Source organism: Myotis brandtii, unplaced genomic scaffold, assembly GCF_000412655.1.
Source record: "Myotis brandtii unplaced genomic scaffold, ASM41265v1 scaffold424, whole genome shotgun sequence".
Taxonomy (NCBI): Eukaryota; Metazoa; Chordata; class Mammalia; order Chiroptera; family Vespertilionidae; genus Myotis; species Myotis brandtii.
Window position 1 is genome coordinate 96347 of NW_005366245.1, and position 18523 is coordinate 114869.

General features: G+C 36.1%; 1 protein-coding gene across 1 annotated transcript; it reads right to left on the bottom strand.

Moving 5' to 3' along the window:
* Window positions 1–5055: 5055 nt before the first annotated feature.
* On the bottom strand, window positions 5056–18295 carry IBSP (integrin-binding sialoprotein). The gene is made up of 7 exons (XM_014545994.1): window positions 18229–18295; window positions 15794–15861; window positions 15650–15700; window positions 15480–15557; window positions 11063–11125; window positions 6590–6748; window positions 5056–6032 (listed from the first exon to the last, which is right to left on the bottom strand). Exons 2-7 carry the CDS (start codon window positions 15845–15847, stop codon window positions 5520–5522), a joined length of 918 nt encoding a protein of 305 aa, XP_014401480.1. The 5' UTR covers window positions 15848–15861; window positions 18229–18295; the 3' UTR covers window positions 5056–5519.
* Between the last annotated feature and the right edge of the window lie 228 nt (window positions 18296–18523).

The following is an 18523-nucleotide window of genomic DNA, read 5'->3' on the forward strand; positions in this document are numbered from 1 at the left end:
CGAACCATGAACCAGGAGGTCATGGTTAGATCCTGGTCAGGGCACATGCCCAGGTTGCAGGCTTGATCCCAAGTGGGGGACATGCATGAGGCAGCCAATCAATTATTCTCTCTCATCATTGATGTTTCTATCACTCCCTCCCTCTCTGAAATCAATACAAAATATTATATTTTAAAAACACATCAATTTATTGTTATTTCTCAAGGTTTTATGGGTTGACTTGGCTCAGCTGCAAGGTCCTCACTCAGAATCTCTCATTTCAGACAGTCATAGAGGGGCAGGTGTAAAAGTTATGTCAAGACTTGACCAGGCTGCGCATCCAAGATGGCACCTTGGTGCTTCTTCATGTGACATCTCTCTTCAGCAGAATAGGCTGGACTTCCTACATGATGGCTTAAGACCTAACATACTCGGTGGGTTAAAAACTCATTAACTGGATTTGTTGGGCTAAGAATAAAAGTGTTCATGCAAATTATATTTGTTATACTCTGTCCTTTCTCAGGAGGCCTCTTCCTTTCTGAGGCCCTTTGTCTATTCAGGCCTCAATGGGTTAAATGATGATTACCCATAATATTGAGGGCAATCAACTTTACTGTGGTCCACAAATGCTAATCTTATCCAGAAATGCTCTCACAGGCACATCCTGAAATAATGTTTAATTTGGGCACCCCTCGGCCCAGTCAAGTTGACTCAGAATTTATTATCACAATACTAGATTTGATGATAACCCATTCTACACAGAATAAGTAATGGTTTATGTTGTGCAGTCTTTACATAACTATCCCACAGCTAGAATCAAGATCAAGCTTTCTCTCAGCTGACTAAATGTTGAGACTTACCTGATAATATCTTTCCATAAAAGTTCAAAAGATAATTAGTATAGTGAAGAAGATATCCTCAAATATTACTTATCAAAGATAATGCTTTGATGCATTTAGGCCCAGGAACTATAGGGAGCATTTTATCAAGTATTTGCAAAAAGGAGATAACTCACCGATTACTGTATTAAACACCAGATATTTTACTAATTTTTAAAGAGTTTAAAACAAAGGACCAAGTTTCAAGTTGGAAGAAAAGAAGAGAAAGATAATGAGTTCACTGATCCTTTGTTTATATCCTAAGTGATTAAACAGCTAAAATTTTAATCAGTTCTTCATAGTAATGACTTAAGTCAATCATCTAAATAAGGATTCAGCAAACTATAGTCTGTGGGCCAAATCTGACTCATCATTTGTTTTTGCAAATAAAGTTTTATTGGAACACAGCCAAGCCCATTTGTTTGCATACTATCTATGGCTGCTTTTGTTACAATGACAGATTTGAGTAGTTGTGACAGAAACCGTATGGCCTACAAAACCAAAAATATTTACTATCTTATCCTTTACAGAAAAAGTTTGCTGACTTTTGCTCTGCAGAGAAAGTTTGATTACCTCTGACTAAAATAGTGAAGTTTGAATTTGTATTGCAAAAAGAGATAAGACAAATTGTGTACACATTGATGGAGGTCTTACTTTGTTGGACGCTGGGTGTTGTGAAATGCAAGGGGGAAATAGCCTGAGAAAGAACAGAATATAATAGAATGTAATTTGCATGGGAACTTTCAGTCTTAGACCAACAAATCAAGTTAATGAGTTTTTAACCCACTAAGTATTTTCAAAATCTAAGGGCAGAAAATATTTACAAATATTTGCATTTGCTGAAACAAAACATCCAAGTGATTGCTTCATTGTTTCCTTTTAATTAATATTGATTCTTTTTCTAAGTGAGACTAATATTTCTTGATATTGGATTATCCTTTTCAAAAGAGTATTTATTTTTCTACTTTTCTCTCACTTTAATTATTTCTCATCATTCAGAATGATTCACTTTGCCTAGAGATGGATTGTGTTTTATTTTGTTTTGTTTTATAAGTGAAATCCAAATGGAAAGAAAGTCAACTTTTGGTTTTTTGGTTCTGAAATAGGCCCTTGGAGCTCTCAATAGATGCAATCATTTTGAAAGACAAAGCTTTAGCTTTTCAAGGCGAAAATTTTGTAGAGAATGAAACCTATGGTCTCTAAGTAAAGAGAAGAAAGGGTGGTAGGACAATCACAGGGTTAGCCATGAAAGAAGCAGGGTATAGAATTTATGTCACCTAATAAATTGAAAGGGTGGAAGGGGAGTTATTCATTGTTTCTCATAGATTAAATATGCACACACCCCAGGTTACTATCTGGGGAGGATATTGATTGAGGCATCATGTTGAAGGAAATAAGAGGGACTTGAAATGAGGGAACAGGGCCTAGGATGACCACAGGGAGAGGGACAGAGTCATCTCTGAGAAGCAGCTGCCCTGTGGCCATGCTGACACCCACAGACATCCACCCCACCATGAGGCCTGTGCTGAGAAGCCTCTCAGCACACTGTTGCCTGGCAAGGGCCTGCATGCCTGCCATGGCTCAACTCAGAGAAGTAATCCTCTTTATGCCTTAAGACCTTTTTTTTTTTCTTATGCCAACTCCCCTGTGTGGCCAGCCTCCTTTAGAATGGCCCAGGACCCTCATAAGCCTCCCAAATTTTGGAATCTGGAAGAGGCATGTAGGGGAGGAGCTCTGCTGCACTTCCTGACAACCTGACCTGTTTCCAGATAGACACATGGGCAAGGACTGAGTGTGCTCCTTCCCAAGTCTTGGCAAAGTGCTTTGTGATTCCATCTGGAGCAAGAAAGGATAAGCAGCCTGGTGAAGAGATGCTATGAGCATAGCTTACTTCATTCTTAATCTTTCCTCCATTAAAAAGAGCCATTTGATTCACTATCAGGAGAAGGATTATCTTGGAAGAATAAAAGTGTTCTTTTTTCGCCCTAACCGGTTTGGCTCAGTGGATAGAGCGTCAGCCTGTGGACTGAAGGGTCCCAGGTTCGATTCCGGTCAAGGGAATGTACCTTGGTTGTGGGCACATCCCCAGTAGGGGGTGTGTAGGAGGCAGCTGATCGATGTTTCTCTCTCATCGATGTTTCTAACTCTCTATCCCTCTCCCTTCCTCTCTGTGAAAAATCAATAAAATATTTTAAAAAAAGTGTTCTTTTTTCTTTTCAAATATTTTGAATTCTCATCAAATTTCTTCCAAATAGGTCATCAATGGGGGAATACAGAAAATAGAGCTTTAGTAGGGAAAGTCAAAGAGAACTTGAAGCAAGAGACCAGCAAGCCTAGCTAGCTAGGATGACAGAAGGAGGCTAAGACTCTAATATGTGATCCTAAGTAGGATAAATATTTCAAGAGGGGGGCTTCCATACAGAAGATTTTGCAGGTATGATTGAAAGAACTACTGAAAGAGGCATTGGTGTGGCCAGGAATTGTGTTAAATCATAGCTCTCACCAGTCCACCCCTTTGTCTTCATCTAAGAACTTTATGTTGCTTTCATCTAGGGGCCCTTGGGTAGTTGGTTGTCTACAGACGCCAACATCTGACTGCCTACTCATGCTGGCGTCTGGGGGGAGGCCAGGAATCTTCCCTCTGCTGGCTGGCATTGCCTACTCTAAAAAATACTTTGCCACAGTTCTCTTAACAAACCCCACTAGTCTAAAGGAGACGCCTAGATGCTTGGAGCAATGTTGGAGAATAGTTATCATTCTGCACTCAGGGATGGAAGTGAGCTAGCTCAAATCCCTGAGGGAGGATAATGGTTACCCACATTACCTGAGTCAAAAGCAAAGGAAGAAACCATGAGGGAAAGATGAACCAATTTTGCTATATAAAAACGAATAACTTTGGGGTATTAATAAATAAATAAACTTCACAGATAACTTCGTTGTGCCTGATAGAGTTTTGCAAGAATTGAATAAATTAGCAATAAAGGAAATTATTGTAATAATTGGGAAAGTTTGAATATAGATTGTATATTAGAAAATATTACATCTTGCAAAAGAGAACAGTATTGTGATTATGTATATGAATCCCTTATTCTTACACCAAATTTTAAAGTATTTAGGGTGAAGAGTCATAATGTTATGATATCTAAAATCATTCTAGTCATTTGGAAAAGAAGTATATACACATATGTATATGAAGACAGACATGCAGAAATAGACAGAAAGAGATAACATAAATATTGCAAAGTGTTAACCCTTGGTAGATCTAGGTGAAAGGTGTAATGAAAGTGCTCATGTACTAGTCTTCCAACTTTTCTGAAAGCTTTGTATTTTTCAAAATAAAAAGTGAGAAGACAATGAATTGATGCATGTAATACCTTACAACTGTTAGTTATCAGATGGAAATCACTTTGAGGACAGGATTCTTTGTTTTCATATGCTCAATGTCTAAACATTGTCCTGCCCCATAGTCAATGCTCAAAGCAACTTATACATGACTAAATAATAAGATGAATAAATTTTTGTCTTCTTGCTTCTTACCACTACTTACTTTCCTTTACTACTCCCACTAGAAATTTGTTTTTAGGGTTAGATTAAAGCATAAATTGCAGTTAAGGGTTTGCATATCAGCTCTGTGTGTGTATGTGTGGGGTGTGTGTGTAAGTGTTTTATATCCTACCCTACTCCCTACCACACCTTAAAGCAAATTAAATAGGAGTAGGGTTGCCAGATATAACACAGAACATTCTATTAAGTTTGGATTTCAAGCAACAGTGAATCATTTAGTATAAGTATGGTCCAAATAATTCACAAAGGCCAAATATTCCATGGAACATACTTATACTAAAAATTATTCATTGCTTACCTGTAATTCAATTTTTAAAAGGCATCATATTTTTTATTTGTTAAATATGGTAACCCTAATAAAAGCCATTTATTCCCCCTGGTGTATATGGCTGAACCTGCCCACAAGCATGTAAAAATCTTAGATAAGTTGATTTATCTATAAGAAAATGTTTATAGTTTTTCTGAATTTTCAATTATAGTGGAAATAAGCTTTTATCCTTTTAGCTGAATTGTCCCCCTACTTGCCTCACATTGTTTTCATTCCTAATCTCTCACTTTTCTTCATATAACACATTTGAAGGATTGCATTTTTATTTGTGATAAAACCCATAATAGAATATACATACAGGTCACATAAAAATACATGAGGATGATAATTAAACTATACAGTGTTGGATAGGTAGTATGATTAAAGAATTACACATTTATTGTATACAGTGTCACTAATGTCAATGAGTTTCTTCTTAGAAGCACTTCTTGCACAAAAAGTATGTTTTAGCAGTAATAGAGCGAACACGTTAAAAATACTACTTATAGAACAACTACAACTTCAAAACATTCAATTGAACTCGATTTCATGGATTTGTTTACCACTTGACAAATGACCCTGATTTTCAACGACCTCTCAATAACATACCAGGGGGAAGCAGCATGAAGCCCATCACTTGCAGAAGCAATTACAGAAAATCACTTTGGAACAGTAGCACCGTTCCACATTATTATATGCACATGTGTTACATTGCACCTTCCTGAGTTGAACATTGAAAACTGTAGCCATATGAAACACCAAAATGGATGAATTCATCCCAGCCTGGGCCTTCACTGGTGGTAGTAGTAATTTTGACCATCATAGCTATCATAGCCACGCCCTTTATAGTAGCTGTACTCATCCTCATAGGCTCGGTAATTGTCCCCTCGAGGTTCCGCATTCTCATTTTCATAGACTTCATATCCATTGTCATATTCATTGGTGCCTGTTTGTTCATACTCCCCCTCATATTCAGTGGTAGTGGTTCCCCCCTGTGGTGGCGGAGTGGTCCCATAGACCTCCTGTGGTGGAGTGGTGGGTTCAAACCCGCCATTGTCCTGCTCCCCAGCCACTGTGGTTCCTTCTGCATTTTCTTCTTCCCCTTCTTCTTCTTCTTCTCCATTGTCTCCGCCGCTGCTGCCATTGCCATTTTCTACGTCTGTGCTGTTGGTGCTAGTGCCATTTATGCCTTGCCCATTTTCATCCACTTCTGCTTCATTTTCTTCATTTTCATTTTCTTCCTCTTCCTCTTCTTCTTCTTCACTTTCCTCCTTTTTTGTAGCCTTCTTTCCTACATCTCCAGCCTGGAAGGGAAAATTTGAAAGAATCCAAATCTAGACATGAAACATTGTAAAGAAGGCCATCACTTCATTCAACACAGATTGTACTGATAGCCTTGTTCTAGATGTAATTCTGAATTGAAGCCAATTTAACTTACAAAAGGATTGGTAGGGACTTAAAACATTTAGAATTAGGCCCTTTGTCTCTGGGTTTTGAAGGAGAAAAATGTACTTGATAAATGAGCTGTCTCTGTAGGAGATGCTTTCTATAGCTTTGCTACTCGCTTTCTGTCTTGAATCCTGTTCCCTGAAATGTAATGGCATCTCTCAAGACCTTTAATCCATTGCTAAGATGCTTGTCCTTAATCTTCTGTTATAATGTACAAGTCACTGTAATATCATGGGAAGAGAACTTGCATGGAAAAAGATCTTTCCTTATTTGTAAACCAGAAAATTGTATCTGCTCTTGCTTTCTCAGTGAGTTAAAAAGACAATATAGAATTCTCTGTACATAGTGTCAGGATAACCTTAGGCTTCAGTGGAGGAATGAGGTCATATTTAACATTGGGGTAAATTATTACCTTCTTGGGAAGTTGGATGGCAGCTAGGCCTACATTTCCCGTTCCAGGCGTGGTCTCCTCTCCATAGCCAGGTGTCGTAGCAGAAAGGGTGGAGTTCTCAGCCTCAGATTCTTCATCTTCATTAGACTCTTCATTGTTTGCTTCTTCATTTGAATTCTCCTGGTAGAAATGTCCAGAGCAAAAAAAGTTATTTTAGCCAGAAGATAACTCGAGATTTGTTGGAGTCATGGACCACTGTTGGGAAAAAAAGCTTTGTATCGCTCAGCTAGCTCATCACCCATGTTGATAATTCTGCTTCCTCTTATGCCATTTGCACTTCTAACTTTTTATAACTCAACTCAAAGTTACCACATACTATGTATCTCACTATGGTGTGTTTTAGATATTTTTACATTCTATTTAATTAATTCATAAATATTTGTATAAAAATTTCAGCATAACTTTCTATATGGTATCACAACATACAGGATTTAGGTTCTTAAAGTCTCACAATTAAAGTCTTTTTCATTAACTGAAGTAATATAATTTCAGTTGATTCAATTTAAGTTGATTAAAAATGTTTGATTTAAATAATTAAAATTTAAAAAATCTTATTAGCAACTACTACAACATGGTGGTAAATTAATTCTTATACTTGCTGACAAATTAGCTGAGAACTTTATACCTGTTTTTCTTTTGTTCTTTATAGCAGCACTGTAAGGTAGGATTATTACTCTTTTTAGAAAAATAAATTGAGCTCAGAAAAGCTAAAAACTTGCTTAAGTTCTCACAGTAAGTGATGAAACTATATCTTTTAACTCAAAAGCTGAGCCTTTGAAGTTTTTGATGATGGTTAGAATTTATCTGAGTTGTCCACATGACACCTAGCATATATTTTTCAAAAGAGAATTTTTTATATAAACCAACTCATTTCAAACAAATTGATAGCATGTCTTATTTATTACCGAAAGAAGTGAATGCATGTCATTAGTTTTCAAGCTTATTAAAAGAAAAAGGATATATTTAATTCAAAATCTATCTGCCAATATGTAAGCCAGTTCTGTGCCATATGCAGGATTCAAAAGATGTCAGGAATTTGACATGCAATCAGTTTTTCTGTGCAATGAGGAAACTAGACACTCCAAGAAAACCTTAGTAATATATTATGCTCTGCATGAATATGTTTTTTAAAAATTACCTCTCCTCAAATAAATGCTTATTATAATCCCTTAACATTTTAGTCTTTTTCCTTTACTCCATGTTGTTATGCAACTGTTTGTTACTTGAGTTAATTTCACAAAGTATTTCATAGCTAATATTAAAAATCAGGAATTCATTTCTATAGAATTTATTTACTTTTAGTCCTGGAAAATTGGATTTATTTTAATGTATTTTTAAAGATACTGTGATATTAGGATTACTTTAACTAAAAATATAGGGATACTATATTTTAAGACTTGAAAAACACACAAACAAATCTCAGATTTAGTCTGCCTTATTATTAAAAAAAGAATATGTTTGTTCAGCAGGTGTGGCTCAGTGATTGAGCATTGACCCAGGAACCAAGAGATCTTAGTTCAATTCCCGGTCAGGGCACATGCTCAGGTTGTGGGCTCAATCCCCAGTAGGGGGCATGTGGGAGGCAACCCATCAATGATTCTCTCATCATTGATTTTTTTATCTCTCTCTCTCTCTCTGTCTCCCTTCCTCTCTCTAAAATCAATAAAAACATATTTAAATATAAAAATAAATATGTTTGCTTCAGAAAATTTATAAATTCCACTGTCTCAGTGAACTCTTGGGAATACTAGAGTCAACCCCAAAACAGTCTCCAAGCTAATTGTGTTAAACAGCCCACAAACACCATACTGTTTATTTATTTTTTCATGTTTACATTTTAGTCCAACAAATGAAATCTTTCAGGTGTGGAGGAGGGATGATCCTTAGAGTATGAAGATATACAAGTTGGGTCCTATACCCTCATTTCACAGGTGAAAAATCTGAGGTCCAATGGAATAAATGACTCATATGAGGTCAATAGACAGCAGTTAATTAGTGGCAGGGTCATGAATATAGGCCCAAACTCTAAATTTATAGACATTTACATTTTCTCCTACAACACCCTTTCTTTTCCTAGATATTTTATTTGAGGATGTCCTGCTGCAATAAGTTAAAAAGGAAAATAGGACAGTCTGTTTATTAGCAGTAACTTGTACTTTAAAAAGTATTATTAACCCACTAGAATGCTAAAATGACTGAAAGAAAAAGTGTTGGTGAGAACCCTCCCACTGACAGTGGGAGTTCACGTTGGTACACCTGCCTTGGAAAGCTGTTTAGTTGAATCTACTCAGGTTAAACATGCATAGCCTTTTGATTTAGGAATTTCACTTCCAGGGAAATTGGCCACCAGAAATGAATGCATATGTTCACCAGAGGGAATACTAGAATGTTCATAGAAACTACCCAAATGCCCATAAACAGAAGAATAATACATTGTGGTACATTAACATAATGAAATACTAACAATGAGAATGAATAATTTACAACTATAGAACAATATGAGTCAGTCTCTGAAATTGAAAGTAGAACAGGCCACACATGAAAGAGTATATGCTGTGTGATTCCATATATGCATACAATACACAGAAAGGTAAAAAAATCTGTTAGGAGTCAAAATAGCAGTTGTCTTGGTGGAGGTTGGTTAATGAATGGAATGGAGCCCAAAGCATGTGCTGCTTTTTGATATGAGTGCCAGTTACACTTGTGTGTTCAGTTTCTGAAATTTCAGCAATCTGCATACTCATGATCATTGTGTTAAGTGTGTTGTATTTTAACAGAGGTTTTGTAGGTATTGAGACTGGATAGTTTAGAAGTGGAAAAAATATATATTTACCAAATGGAAAATATGCCTACACACCTTCTCATGTGAATACAATTTTTGGAGACTGTGTTTAGTCTGAATTGCCAATGAACTTGTAGGGAAGAAATGGGGACAAAGTGCTTGTAGGATCTCTTTAGAATGGAAGACTCCAAGTTTTTTTCATCCACTTTCCAATGATCACTTTTAGTAAATGATCTTCGGAGCATTTATTCCTCTGAGGTTCAAAACCAAACCACCAAAAATTACTGGGCACCATATATGTATAAGAAACGGTGCTACTCAGGACAAGGAGATACAGAAAAGAGTACTGCACTATTTCTCCCTAAAGAGGAATGAAACCTATGGTCTCTAAGTTCCCTGGGTCATGGGGAGTTTAAAGATAATTTCTTGGAGGATCATATATGTTCAGTGGTTATTGGCAAAATTTTGAATGTGTGTGATTGCATCTGAGTCGTAAAGGCGTCCTATTCTTCCTCCGTCCCCAACCACCATTACAACAAGTGAAGAGCCTTGGAAAATCTAGCTGGCAAAGCAATTTTACAATCACTGTACAGTGAACAGCTGTAGTTAAGTGGATTATCCTAGCTTAGTTCTTATGTACAATTACTATGTTCGATACAGGCAGAAATTTGTGGGATTTAGTAGGTGGCATTTTTCCTGGTACTGGCTTGATATTCTTGTTAAGGCCTTCCTTTAAGCTAGTAGGGTAAATTATTGTACTGGAAATGTTAATTTTACAGTTTAAAAAATTGAACTAATTATTTGTCATTTTTAAAGTCCCTGCACTGTTTTGTTTTCAAGATTAACAGACATTTATTCATGATCCATTTTTTACTGTCATTGTCCATTCATAAATAGCACCTATGAATACCTAAACTTAGAAGGTTCCCAAACCAGTGGATTGCTATAATTGATAACCCAGAAAAATGTACCTAATTAGTACATATCCTTGGGTAAGAGTGTCAATTATAAACATGTTAGCACAATTTCCAAGATATATAGATGAATTTTAGCTATGACTACACTGATTTTTAGTACGATATTGGAAGACATTTTTACATCTTGAGTATTTGCATTTCTGTAAAAACATGAATTTTTTCATTAATCAAAAAAGACATGAAATTCCTATTAAAAACAACAATGCTACTTTGGTGGGTCAAGAAAGGCTGATGAATCACAATAACACTGTAGTATAGAGGATATAAAATTAGTTTTCAAATACTACTCACTTAGTAAATTAAGTTTAGTCATTAAAATAAGCATTTCACTGAGTTTAGAACTATTATACACTTGTATTTTACCATCATGTTCTATCCACTTAAATATAAATAACACTTTCTTTCCTTTTTATCAGAATTCAGACTTCTTCCATTTAAAATGGGGGCACTTTTGGTTTTGGGTACAGGTCACTTTAACCCCAAACTGCAATAGTTTTAAACAGGTCATTTTAGTTTATTCTAATTTAAGTAACATTTTACTTGTCCAAAATAGAAGACTGTGGGCAGTTGGTAAGCTGGCAATGCTGTTTGCTGAGTCCCTACTACAGTAAACTAGTTTCCTATTTGTTTTTGTGCTGCCTGGTTTGTTAGAAAAAAACTGCAGAAATTTCTTACCTCTTCCCCTTCCTCCTCTTCTGAGCTATCACCATCTCCATTTTCTTCAGACGAGTCACTGTTCTAAAAAAATGTACACATGAATTCATACACATGTGATTATATATGTAGATTTACATTTATTTGTTTAGAACAGTTCTCGTGCAAATGTGAAAAAGATAGGAGGAGATTGGGCACAAATAAAATGAGGTTAGAGAGGAAAAGGTATTTTACAATGATCAAGATATGTATGAAATATTCCATTTTTACCCTCAAAGCACAGACAATCTGTTAAAAACACTTTGTACGTAAAAACTAGAGCAATGAATCACAAAATTTCTTAGCTCTAAGAGACCAAGAGGATTATCTGGTCCAATTTCTTTTTTTTTTACAAAGAAGGAATCTGAAGCCCAGAATGGTCGTGACATCAACCAGTTCAAGTCGAATCTTGGGCTAGGTGTGGATCACATTATTTTCTTTCCTTTATACATAAAATAAATTATGAATAAAATGATGATTAGGTTTATTATACTAGTAAAATGATTCTCTTAAGTAATTTGTTTTCCTGGTGAGTTTAAATAAAAATTGACTTGAAATTAAATTTGCATATAATTTTTATTATCTTTCTATCTAAAACTAATACATAAAATTGTAATATGTACTAGTATACAGGGATGGGCAAAAGTAGGTTTATAGTTGTAATATAAAAAATAACATAATGATAATATAAGAATAATCTCTTTTGCATACTCACAGCTGTAAACCTACTTTGGCCACCCTGTATATTGAAAGTTATGTAAGAGAAAAATTAATTCATTTACGAGATTTTAGAGAACCATCCCTCTATAGAGCTCAATATTGAATGAGAATAAATTTAACCAAGGAATCTGGTATACAAATATAATTATAAATTAATGAGCTTTGCTACTTTTTACAGGAAAATGCAAATCTAAACTTTTGCTTTCAGAGCCTTTAAGACAGTTGAGGAAATTCTTCATCTTTCTCCCAGTTTTAATCTAATTGAAGTTTCCTTCTTTCTGTGCCACAACTTTTAATGGCAGCAGGTATACAAATGGATACACAACTTATGATTCTGTCATTTTCTACTTTGCAAATGTTAATTTTGATTCTGACTCAGTTAAATTCCATGGGCCTTAGACAATATAGCTGCAGAAGAACCTCCAGGTTAGAAATCCGATTTTAGGAAACAGTCCGGATCCAATCCTACTCAGGGCCATCCTGCTGGGCTTATTCCTCAGGTGGCCACATCTTCCACCCAAGGAAAGGGAATGCTTGTCCCCTTTAGCCAAGAATAACCTTGGGTGGAAAAGAGAATAATTAGACCTGCTCTTCCACTGCCATGACCTTAATGGTTGTTCTTTTCCCAGCCCAGAGAGTAAATAAAGAAAGATATTATATTTGAACTACTTTTATTTGTTAGTTAAATTATATAGAGAGGACAGCATATTTTGCTTCAGTGGGAGTGTCTCATCATTTTCCAAACTTTCTCATGTCTAGCTTTCTTCCTACCCCAACCATATCCTCTTCAATTAATATCTACAGCGAGAACAATTGTAAAACTGAATGTAATGCCTTGAAGCCTGGGCTTTTCCTTCATTTCCTATCTTTCATTTATTCCTATTATAATTTGTCACTAAATCCTATGGGTTTTCCAAAAGTGTATATATATATATGTTAACCATTACTCCTTCTAACTTCTATCACTCCATCTATTCAATTCCCAAGTATACATTCCAGGCATTGTACTGAGAATGAGGGTCATAACAAGAGATGAGGTTGGAAATATGGACAGTTTCTCTGTATTGAGCACTGTGATAGCTGAGATGAGTTCAATATCCTATATAATAAAAGCCTAATATGCTGTGTCCAGTTGTCCAGTCATCCATTCAACCAATCAAAACATAATATGCTAATGAGATGCTAAGGCTGCTCAACCACTCACTATGACGTGCACTGACCACCAGGGGGCAGACAGTCTACCAGTTGACCAGTCACTATGACATGCACTGACCACCAAGGGGCAGATGCTCCGACTGGTAGGTTAGATTGCTGCTGGGGTCCGGCCAATCAGACTGAGTGAGACCGGCAGGACACGCCCTGGAGCCCTCTCGCAGTCCCTCCCCAGCTGGCCAACCCCCGCGCGTCCCTCCTCGGCCTCGATCATACTCCGGTGGGGTTCCTCGGCCTGGGCTGTGACCTCTTGCAATCCGGGACCCCTCAGGGGATGTCGGAGAGCCAATTTTGGCTTGATCTTGCTCAATGCAGGAGCTGCCCTCTGGTGGTCAGTGTGCTCCTACAGGGGGAGTGCTGCTCAGCCAGAAGCCGGGCTCATGGCTGGTGACTGCAGCAGCAGTGGCAGGAGCCTCTCCCACTTCTGCGGCAGAGCTAAGGATGTCCAACTGTGGGGAGCAGGCCTACGCTGTCAGTCGGACATCCCCTGAGGGCTCCTGGACTGTGAGAGGGTGCAGGCCGAGCTGAGGGACCCCCTGCCCCAAGTGCACAAATTTCGTTTACTGAGTCCCTAGTGAGAAATATAAGATAATGTTCCTGCCCTCAAAGAGTTCACATACTAATCAATTATCAATTGAATCATAAAAAAGCAATTTCTTCAATTAAAAATGCTTAAGATGTGACCTTATTTATACTTTAATGTCTATAGCACACCAATAGATAAGTTATGGTAGACTGTTAATAGCTTTGCAATCACTATAGCATATTTCATACAAGTTGGTATTTTAGAAATAATTACATATAAATAGATTTGTTTAAATAAAACACAAATTTCAAAGTCAATACAGCTGAATCCATTGTGGAGTGACAATCTGAGCAATAAGTAATAGACTTAAGAGAATAAATAATAAAGAGCAATGAAAAATATACAAGTAGACATGTAAGAGTGTTAAATGCGGAGATACATTTTATTGGATTCTTTTTTAAAAAACAACTATCTTACTTTCATATTCTTAATTAGTTGAGATGGACCAATTTGCAGATAATTTGTGGAAATTTTGTATATTAAAGATATACTTAGAGTCTGTCAATGGAAAATAAAACTTTTCCTAATATTATTTCAGTATAGATATTTTAATTGGGCCACATGTATAAATTTCTAGGTGTGAATATCTTTTTAAGTACCTGATATTTTAGAAAGTTGAGGAGCTACTCAGAAAGTTGAATTTATTTTCATTTCTGTTTTATTTAAGAAAGAAAACGAAGTAAACTTTCAAATGAACAATGTTTATTTATGGGCTTGAGGTGAACCAAAGAATGGAAGACAATTCTGAAAACCCACAGCTCTTGTATCACTTGTGTTCATATTTCTTTGGCCACACACATTCCCCATAATTATTATGGTGCTAGAAATACTTTAAAGTGATCATTTCCTATCATTGTATGAGTTAGAGATGGGTTGGCCCAACATATGGGAGAATGCTGTGCCAAGCCACTGTGCTGAGGCATTCTTTTCAGTATCTTGACTGCTTTTAGTGCCTCAGGAGTCCTGAGTCAAATGGTGCATAATTGGTACCCTCAACCCAAACTGTATGGGAATAAAAATAGTGCAATTCTGGTTTGTTGTGTATTTAAAATCAACACCACACCCTCCAGTTTTCAAAGGCCCTCTTCACAGGTAACCCAATAAAAATGGAAACTTTTATTTTTAGTTTGGCTATTTTTCTTTTTGTTTTCAAGAATGTTTTGTTTTTCTCATAAGCATGTTGGTTTACTTCATGAATTTCTCTCTTTCCTCTGCAGTTCCTGAGTCATTATAATAATTATGCTCCAATGTGACGTACACAGGTCAAAGGTTCAAAAAATCCTCAGCAATCAACATTGATTATCAAAAATTTCTTTTTAAATTGTCTCTACTGTTTATAAAGTCAATTTTTTCTGCCAATTAAAGATTTCTAGAATTATTGGATTTAAAATAACTGTATGACGGTATTGAATCAACTATAACATGGTGATTAGTGGCCTTGTCATTGACTTAATTATCAACAACTGATGAAATCGTCCACTTTTGTCAGTGAGTTAGCCAAAATACCTGAATTCAATATGTCAAGGTATTTGCTTTTATTATATTCTAGACTGGACCCAAATGATTTTGCTCTGTTTGGTATATCTTTGCTTTAAAAGAGAACTAAGGATAAATTTTATTTTATTATGTTAAAAACAAACTTTTTGTATTAAGTGATCTTTCTGTCTGAGTTTCAGTGAGAGTTTAATTCAGTGTTTCATAGTTAAATTTGACACAAGACACTGGGGGGTAGGGGAGGCCAGGGAAAGGTCAAGAGGGAAAATAAAAAGGAGATATATGTACTACTCTTTGTAATATTTTAAGCAATAAAAGAAAATTTTAAAAAAATTGATTCTCTTTCAATTGAAATGGGTAAAAAGAAAAATTAGTTTTTATACTTACCTGAACTGGAAATCGTTTTAGAGGAGGATAAAAGTAGGCGTGCTTATAAAGATAATACCGTGGTCTGTACTTAAAAACCTGCATAAACAAAATAAATATATATTCATGTTTAATGTGCAAATACATCCAGAGTAAGTGTCAGGCCAAGGAAGTATGCTAAAATTAATTACCCCGTTTTCTTCAGAATCCTCTAATTTGGCTCTTCGGTGAAAATTTTTCATCTGTTTAAAAAATATTTAATTATTACATATCCTCTCTTTGACATAAAAAAGATAAAAATGGAAATAAATATAGGTTTTTAGTAAAGAACTTACTGAGAAAGCACAGGCCATTCCCAAAATGCTGAGCAAAATTAAAGCAGTCTTCATTTTGGTGATTGCTTCTGGAATTAATGAAGTGGTAAAGTTAATAAATATTAAAAATAAAAGTGCAATTTTTTTTGCTCATACTAGATGATGAAATATTTAATTTGTTTTTATTTCTCCCCAATTATAGTTTTGAGTAATTATAACCAAATTTCTGCTTTTGTTTAAAATTTGTTCCTTTTATTTGAGGGATAGAAGACTGACTGTACCCACCTGTTTAAATAATCTTGAGTTCCATATTTGGTCTTAACCTATCTGCTATGATGTGTCCCTAGAAGACCATTTCATCACTTCAAAGGGTATGAATGCTTAGCATACGTCACACTGGGGCTGGGAGGCCTCCTAATATCACTGACAGGATTATTAGCTAAGTGAATTGAATTGTTAGTGTGGTTATGGGATCTGTTTCTTTTCTTTATAATTAAAAACAAAGCAAAAATTGAATACGTTGAAATGATTGTTTTCATGCCAATGATTCTACAGGCGATTCCAACTTCTATGTAGCTTTTGAACTAAAATGTCATTTGTAAAATTGAGACGAGGCACCATTTTCCTATGAATATTTTAGAATACTCGGTATCTTTGTGTGTGTGTGGAGTGATCCATAATATGTGAAATACTATTCTCATAGCATGTTGCACCAACAGCCATGTCTCAGGATGTTGCTGTGGGAAGAGTTCATCAGAGTGTCACCTTAAAATACCAGGGGCAAATTTCCTTAAATTAGGTTTTTCTCCAGCTCCATTTAAGCTTTCCGTCACTAGTAGGGGAGTCTGTCATGGGGTAGGTCAGGGGTTTTCTGGGGTCAGGGAAGAACTGAAGATGCCACTCTCAGAGTGGGAGTAGTTCCTGAACAGTCTTGGGGTTTGTAGCCATGCAAAGATTTCAGTTCCACATGGAATCCTCAGAAGTAAAGGGGAGAGAATTAGTGAAATCCTACCTTAATTGAATTGTATTTGATAAAATCCAGTTTAATAGAGGCTGTATAAACTAGCTGACAGCCTACTAACACCCACCCACTTGCACTGACATACACATTTAACCGTGAGTGCTTTCTCAGTCAGAGTGACAGCTTTGCTACCTTCTAGAAGCAATATGTAATGGTGATGGCAATTTCCCCATAAGCACACTTGGAAAAGTTACATTTAAAATGTGTAAAACCCATGTATATACTGTACCATGGAGGTTGCATTTTGACACCATTCACAAGATTTATTGCATCCGTTCTGGGTATCTCATGCTAAAAGTAAACATTACATCAGGGAAGGTTTGAGGCCTGAAGGAGCTTGTTGGGTCCTAAGCCACATTCTATTTGTGGCAGAGTGGGTCTTTGATTTTGATGCCGACACATTTCCTCACAGTCTTCCTACTTTAGAAAAAGTTCTTGGTGGTCGCACTGGATAAAGAGATCTTGCCCCTGAAGGGGGTTCATCTGTTTAAGATGCTTTCATTGTCCTTGGGGTGCTCTGAATAACACTTTGAACTTTGCCAGCTATAATCCAGCCTCCCTACCTCCACCCCCACCCCCCCAAAAAATAAAAACAGAAAGATTGTTGTTCTGTAGCTTTATGAAAAAGAGTTGGGATAGTAATAATATCTTAAAGAGATAAAAAGTTAAATACATAGGACTGTAGAAAGAGTTTTTATTACGTAAATTTCTTAGAACAAACCATAAAGATAACTAGATGAAAACATAGCAGGGGCAATATGAAAAGAACTGAGATATTCAGGTAGGCAACAATTGGCTGCCTACATAAATCTCATTTTATTTACTTTGTGATTCAGCAAAAGCAAAGACCTTTATATTGACCATAATAACCCAGACAACAATTTAAATATTCTTAAAGGATAGTTTTGTGACTCTGATTACAAGTTTTTGTTGGGAAAAGTACGATAAACCACCAATACCATCTATTTCTCTAGTACTAAATATTTTTCCATGCTGATTTCAGAGCTATAGGATAGTAACACTTTGAAACTGAATGTATAATGTATTGAAAAGATTTTATATAATGGAAATGCTAATTAGGCATAACTTATGGAGTGATCTGCATACAACGAGGCAGATTTGCAAATGCAAAATAGAATTCACTCAGGTTGTCTTGACTGTCTCAGAATGAGGAAATAAACAGTTATCCATGAGATGCAGAGATAGAAAGCAGGAAGCATACTTGTCTAGTTAATAAGCTCAGTCTTTTGGGGGCGGGGGGGAATCTAAAGTCTGAAGTACTAACTTAATGGTAAACAAGTATAAAATTACATAGTCATTCTATACAGTTCAATAATATCAACATTTAAATAAAAAAATTTAAAGCCAAGTCCAGAAATGTAAAACATGGAGTGTTTGATTTTTAAGATAACGAAGCTGTCATATTAAATCTTACCCGTTTGCAGTCCTGGAATGAAGAGGCAGGCTCACAGGAGTGAGTGACACAGATTGAGTATTTCCTCTGTCCTCTCACTCACTCATTCACTTGCCCTTGCTGGCTATAAACTCTCCTTTGCCTTCCAACAGCCAATCACTGTCACCGTCAAGGTGATGTCAGAATGTGGATTCTCACCAGAAAACCCCCAAACATCAACACTTTTTCAAGACACAGGCTCAGTTGAATAAACATGAAACATAGTTCTAGTGCCAAGAAGTTTGCATTGTGGAATTTAATTGAAGGGTTAGATGAA

Bases quoted from the DNA above. Each gene is read 5' to 3' on its own strand.
- IBSP (XM_014545994.1), bottom strand. From the start codon at position 15,847: ATGAAGACTGCTTTAATTTTGCTCAGCATTTTGGGAATGGCCTGTGCT. The intron at 11,126-15,479 runs GTAAGTATAAAA...ACATTTTTTTAG, and splicing joins TAAAACGATTTCCAGTTCAG to AACAGTGACTCGTCTGAAGA. The intron at 6,749-11,062 runs GTAAGAAATTTC...CATTTCTACCAG, and splicing joins AAGAGGAGGAAGGGGAAGAG to GAGAATTCAAATGAAGAAGC.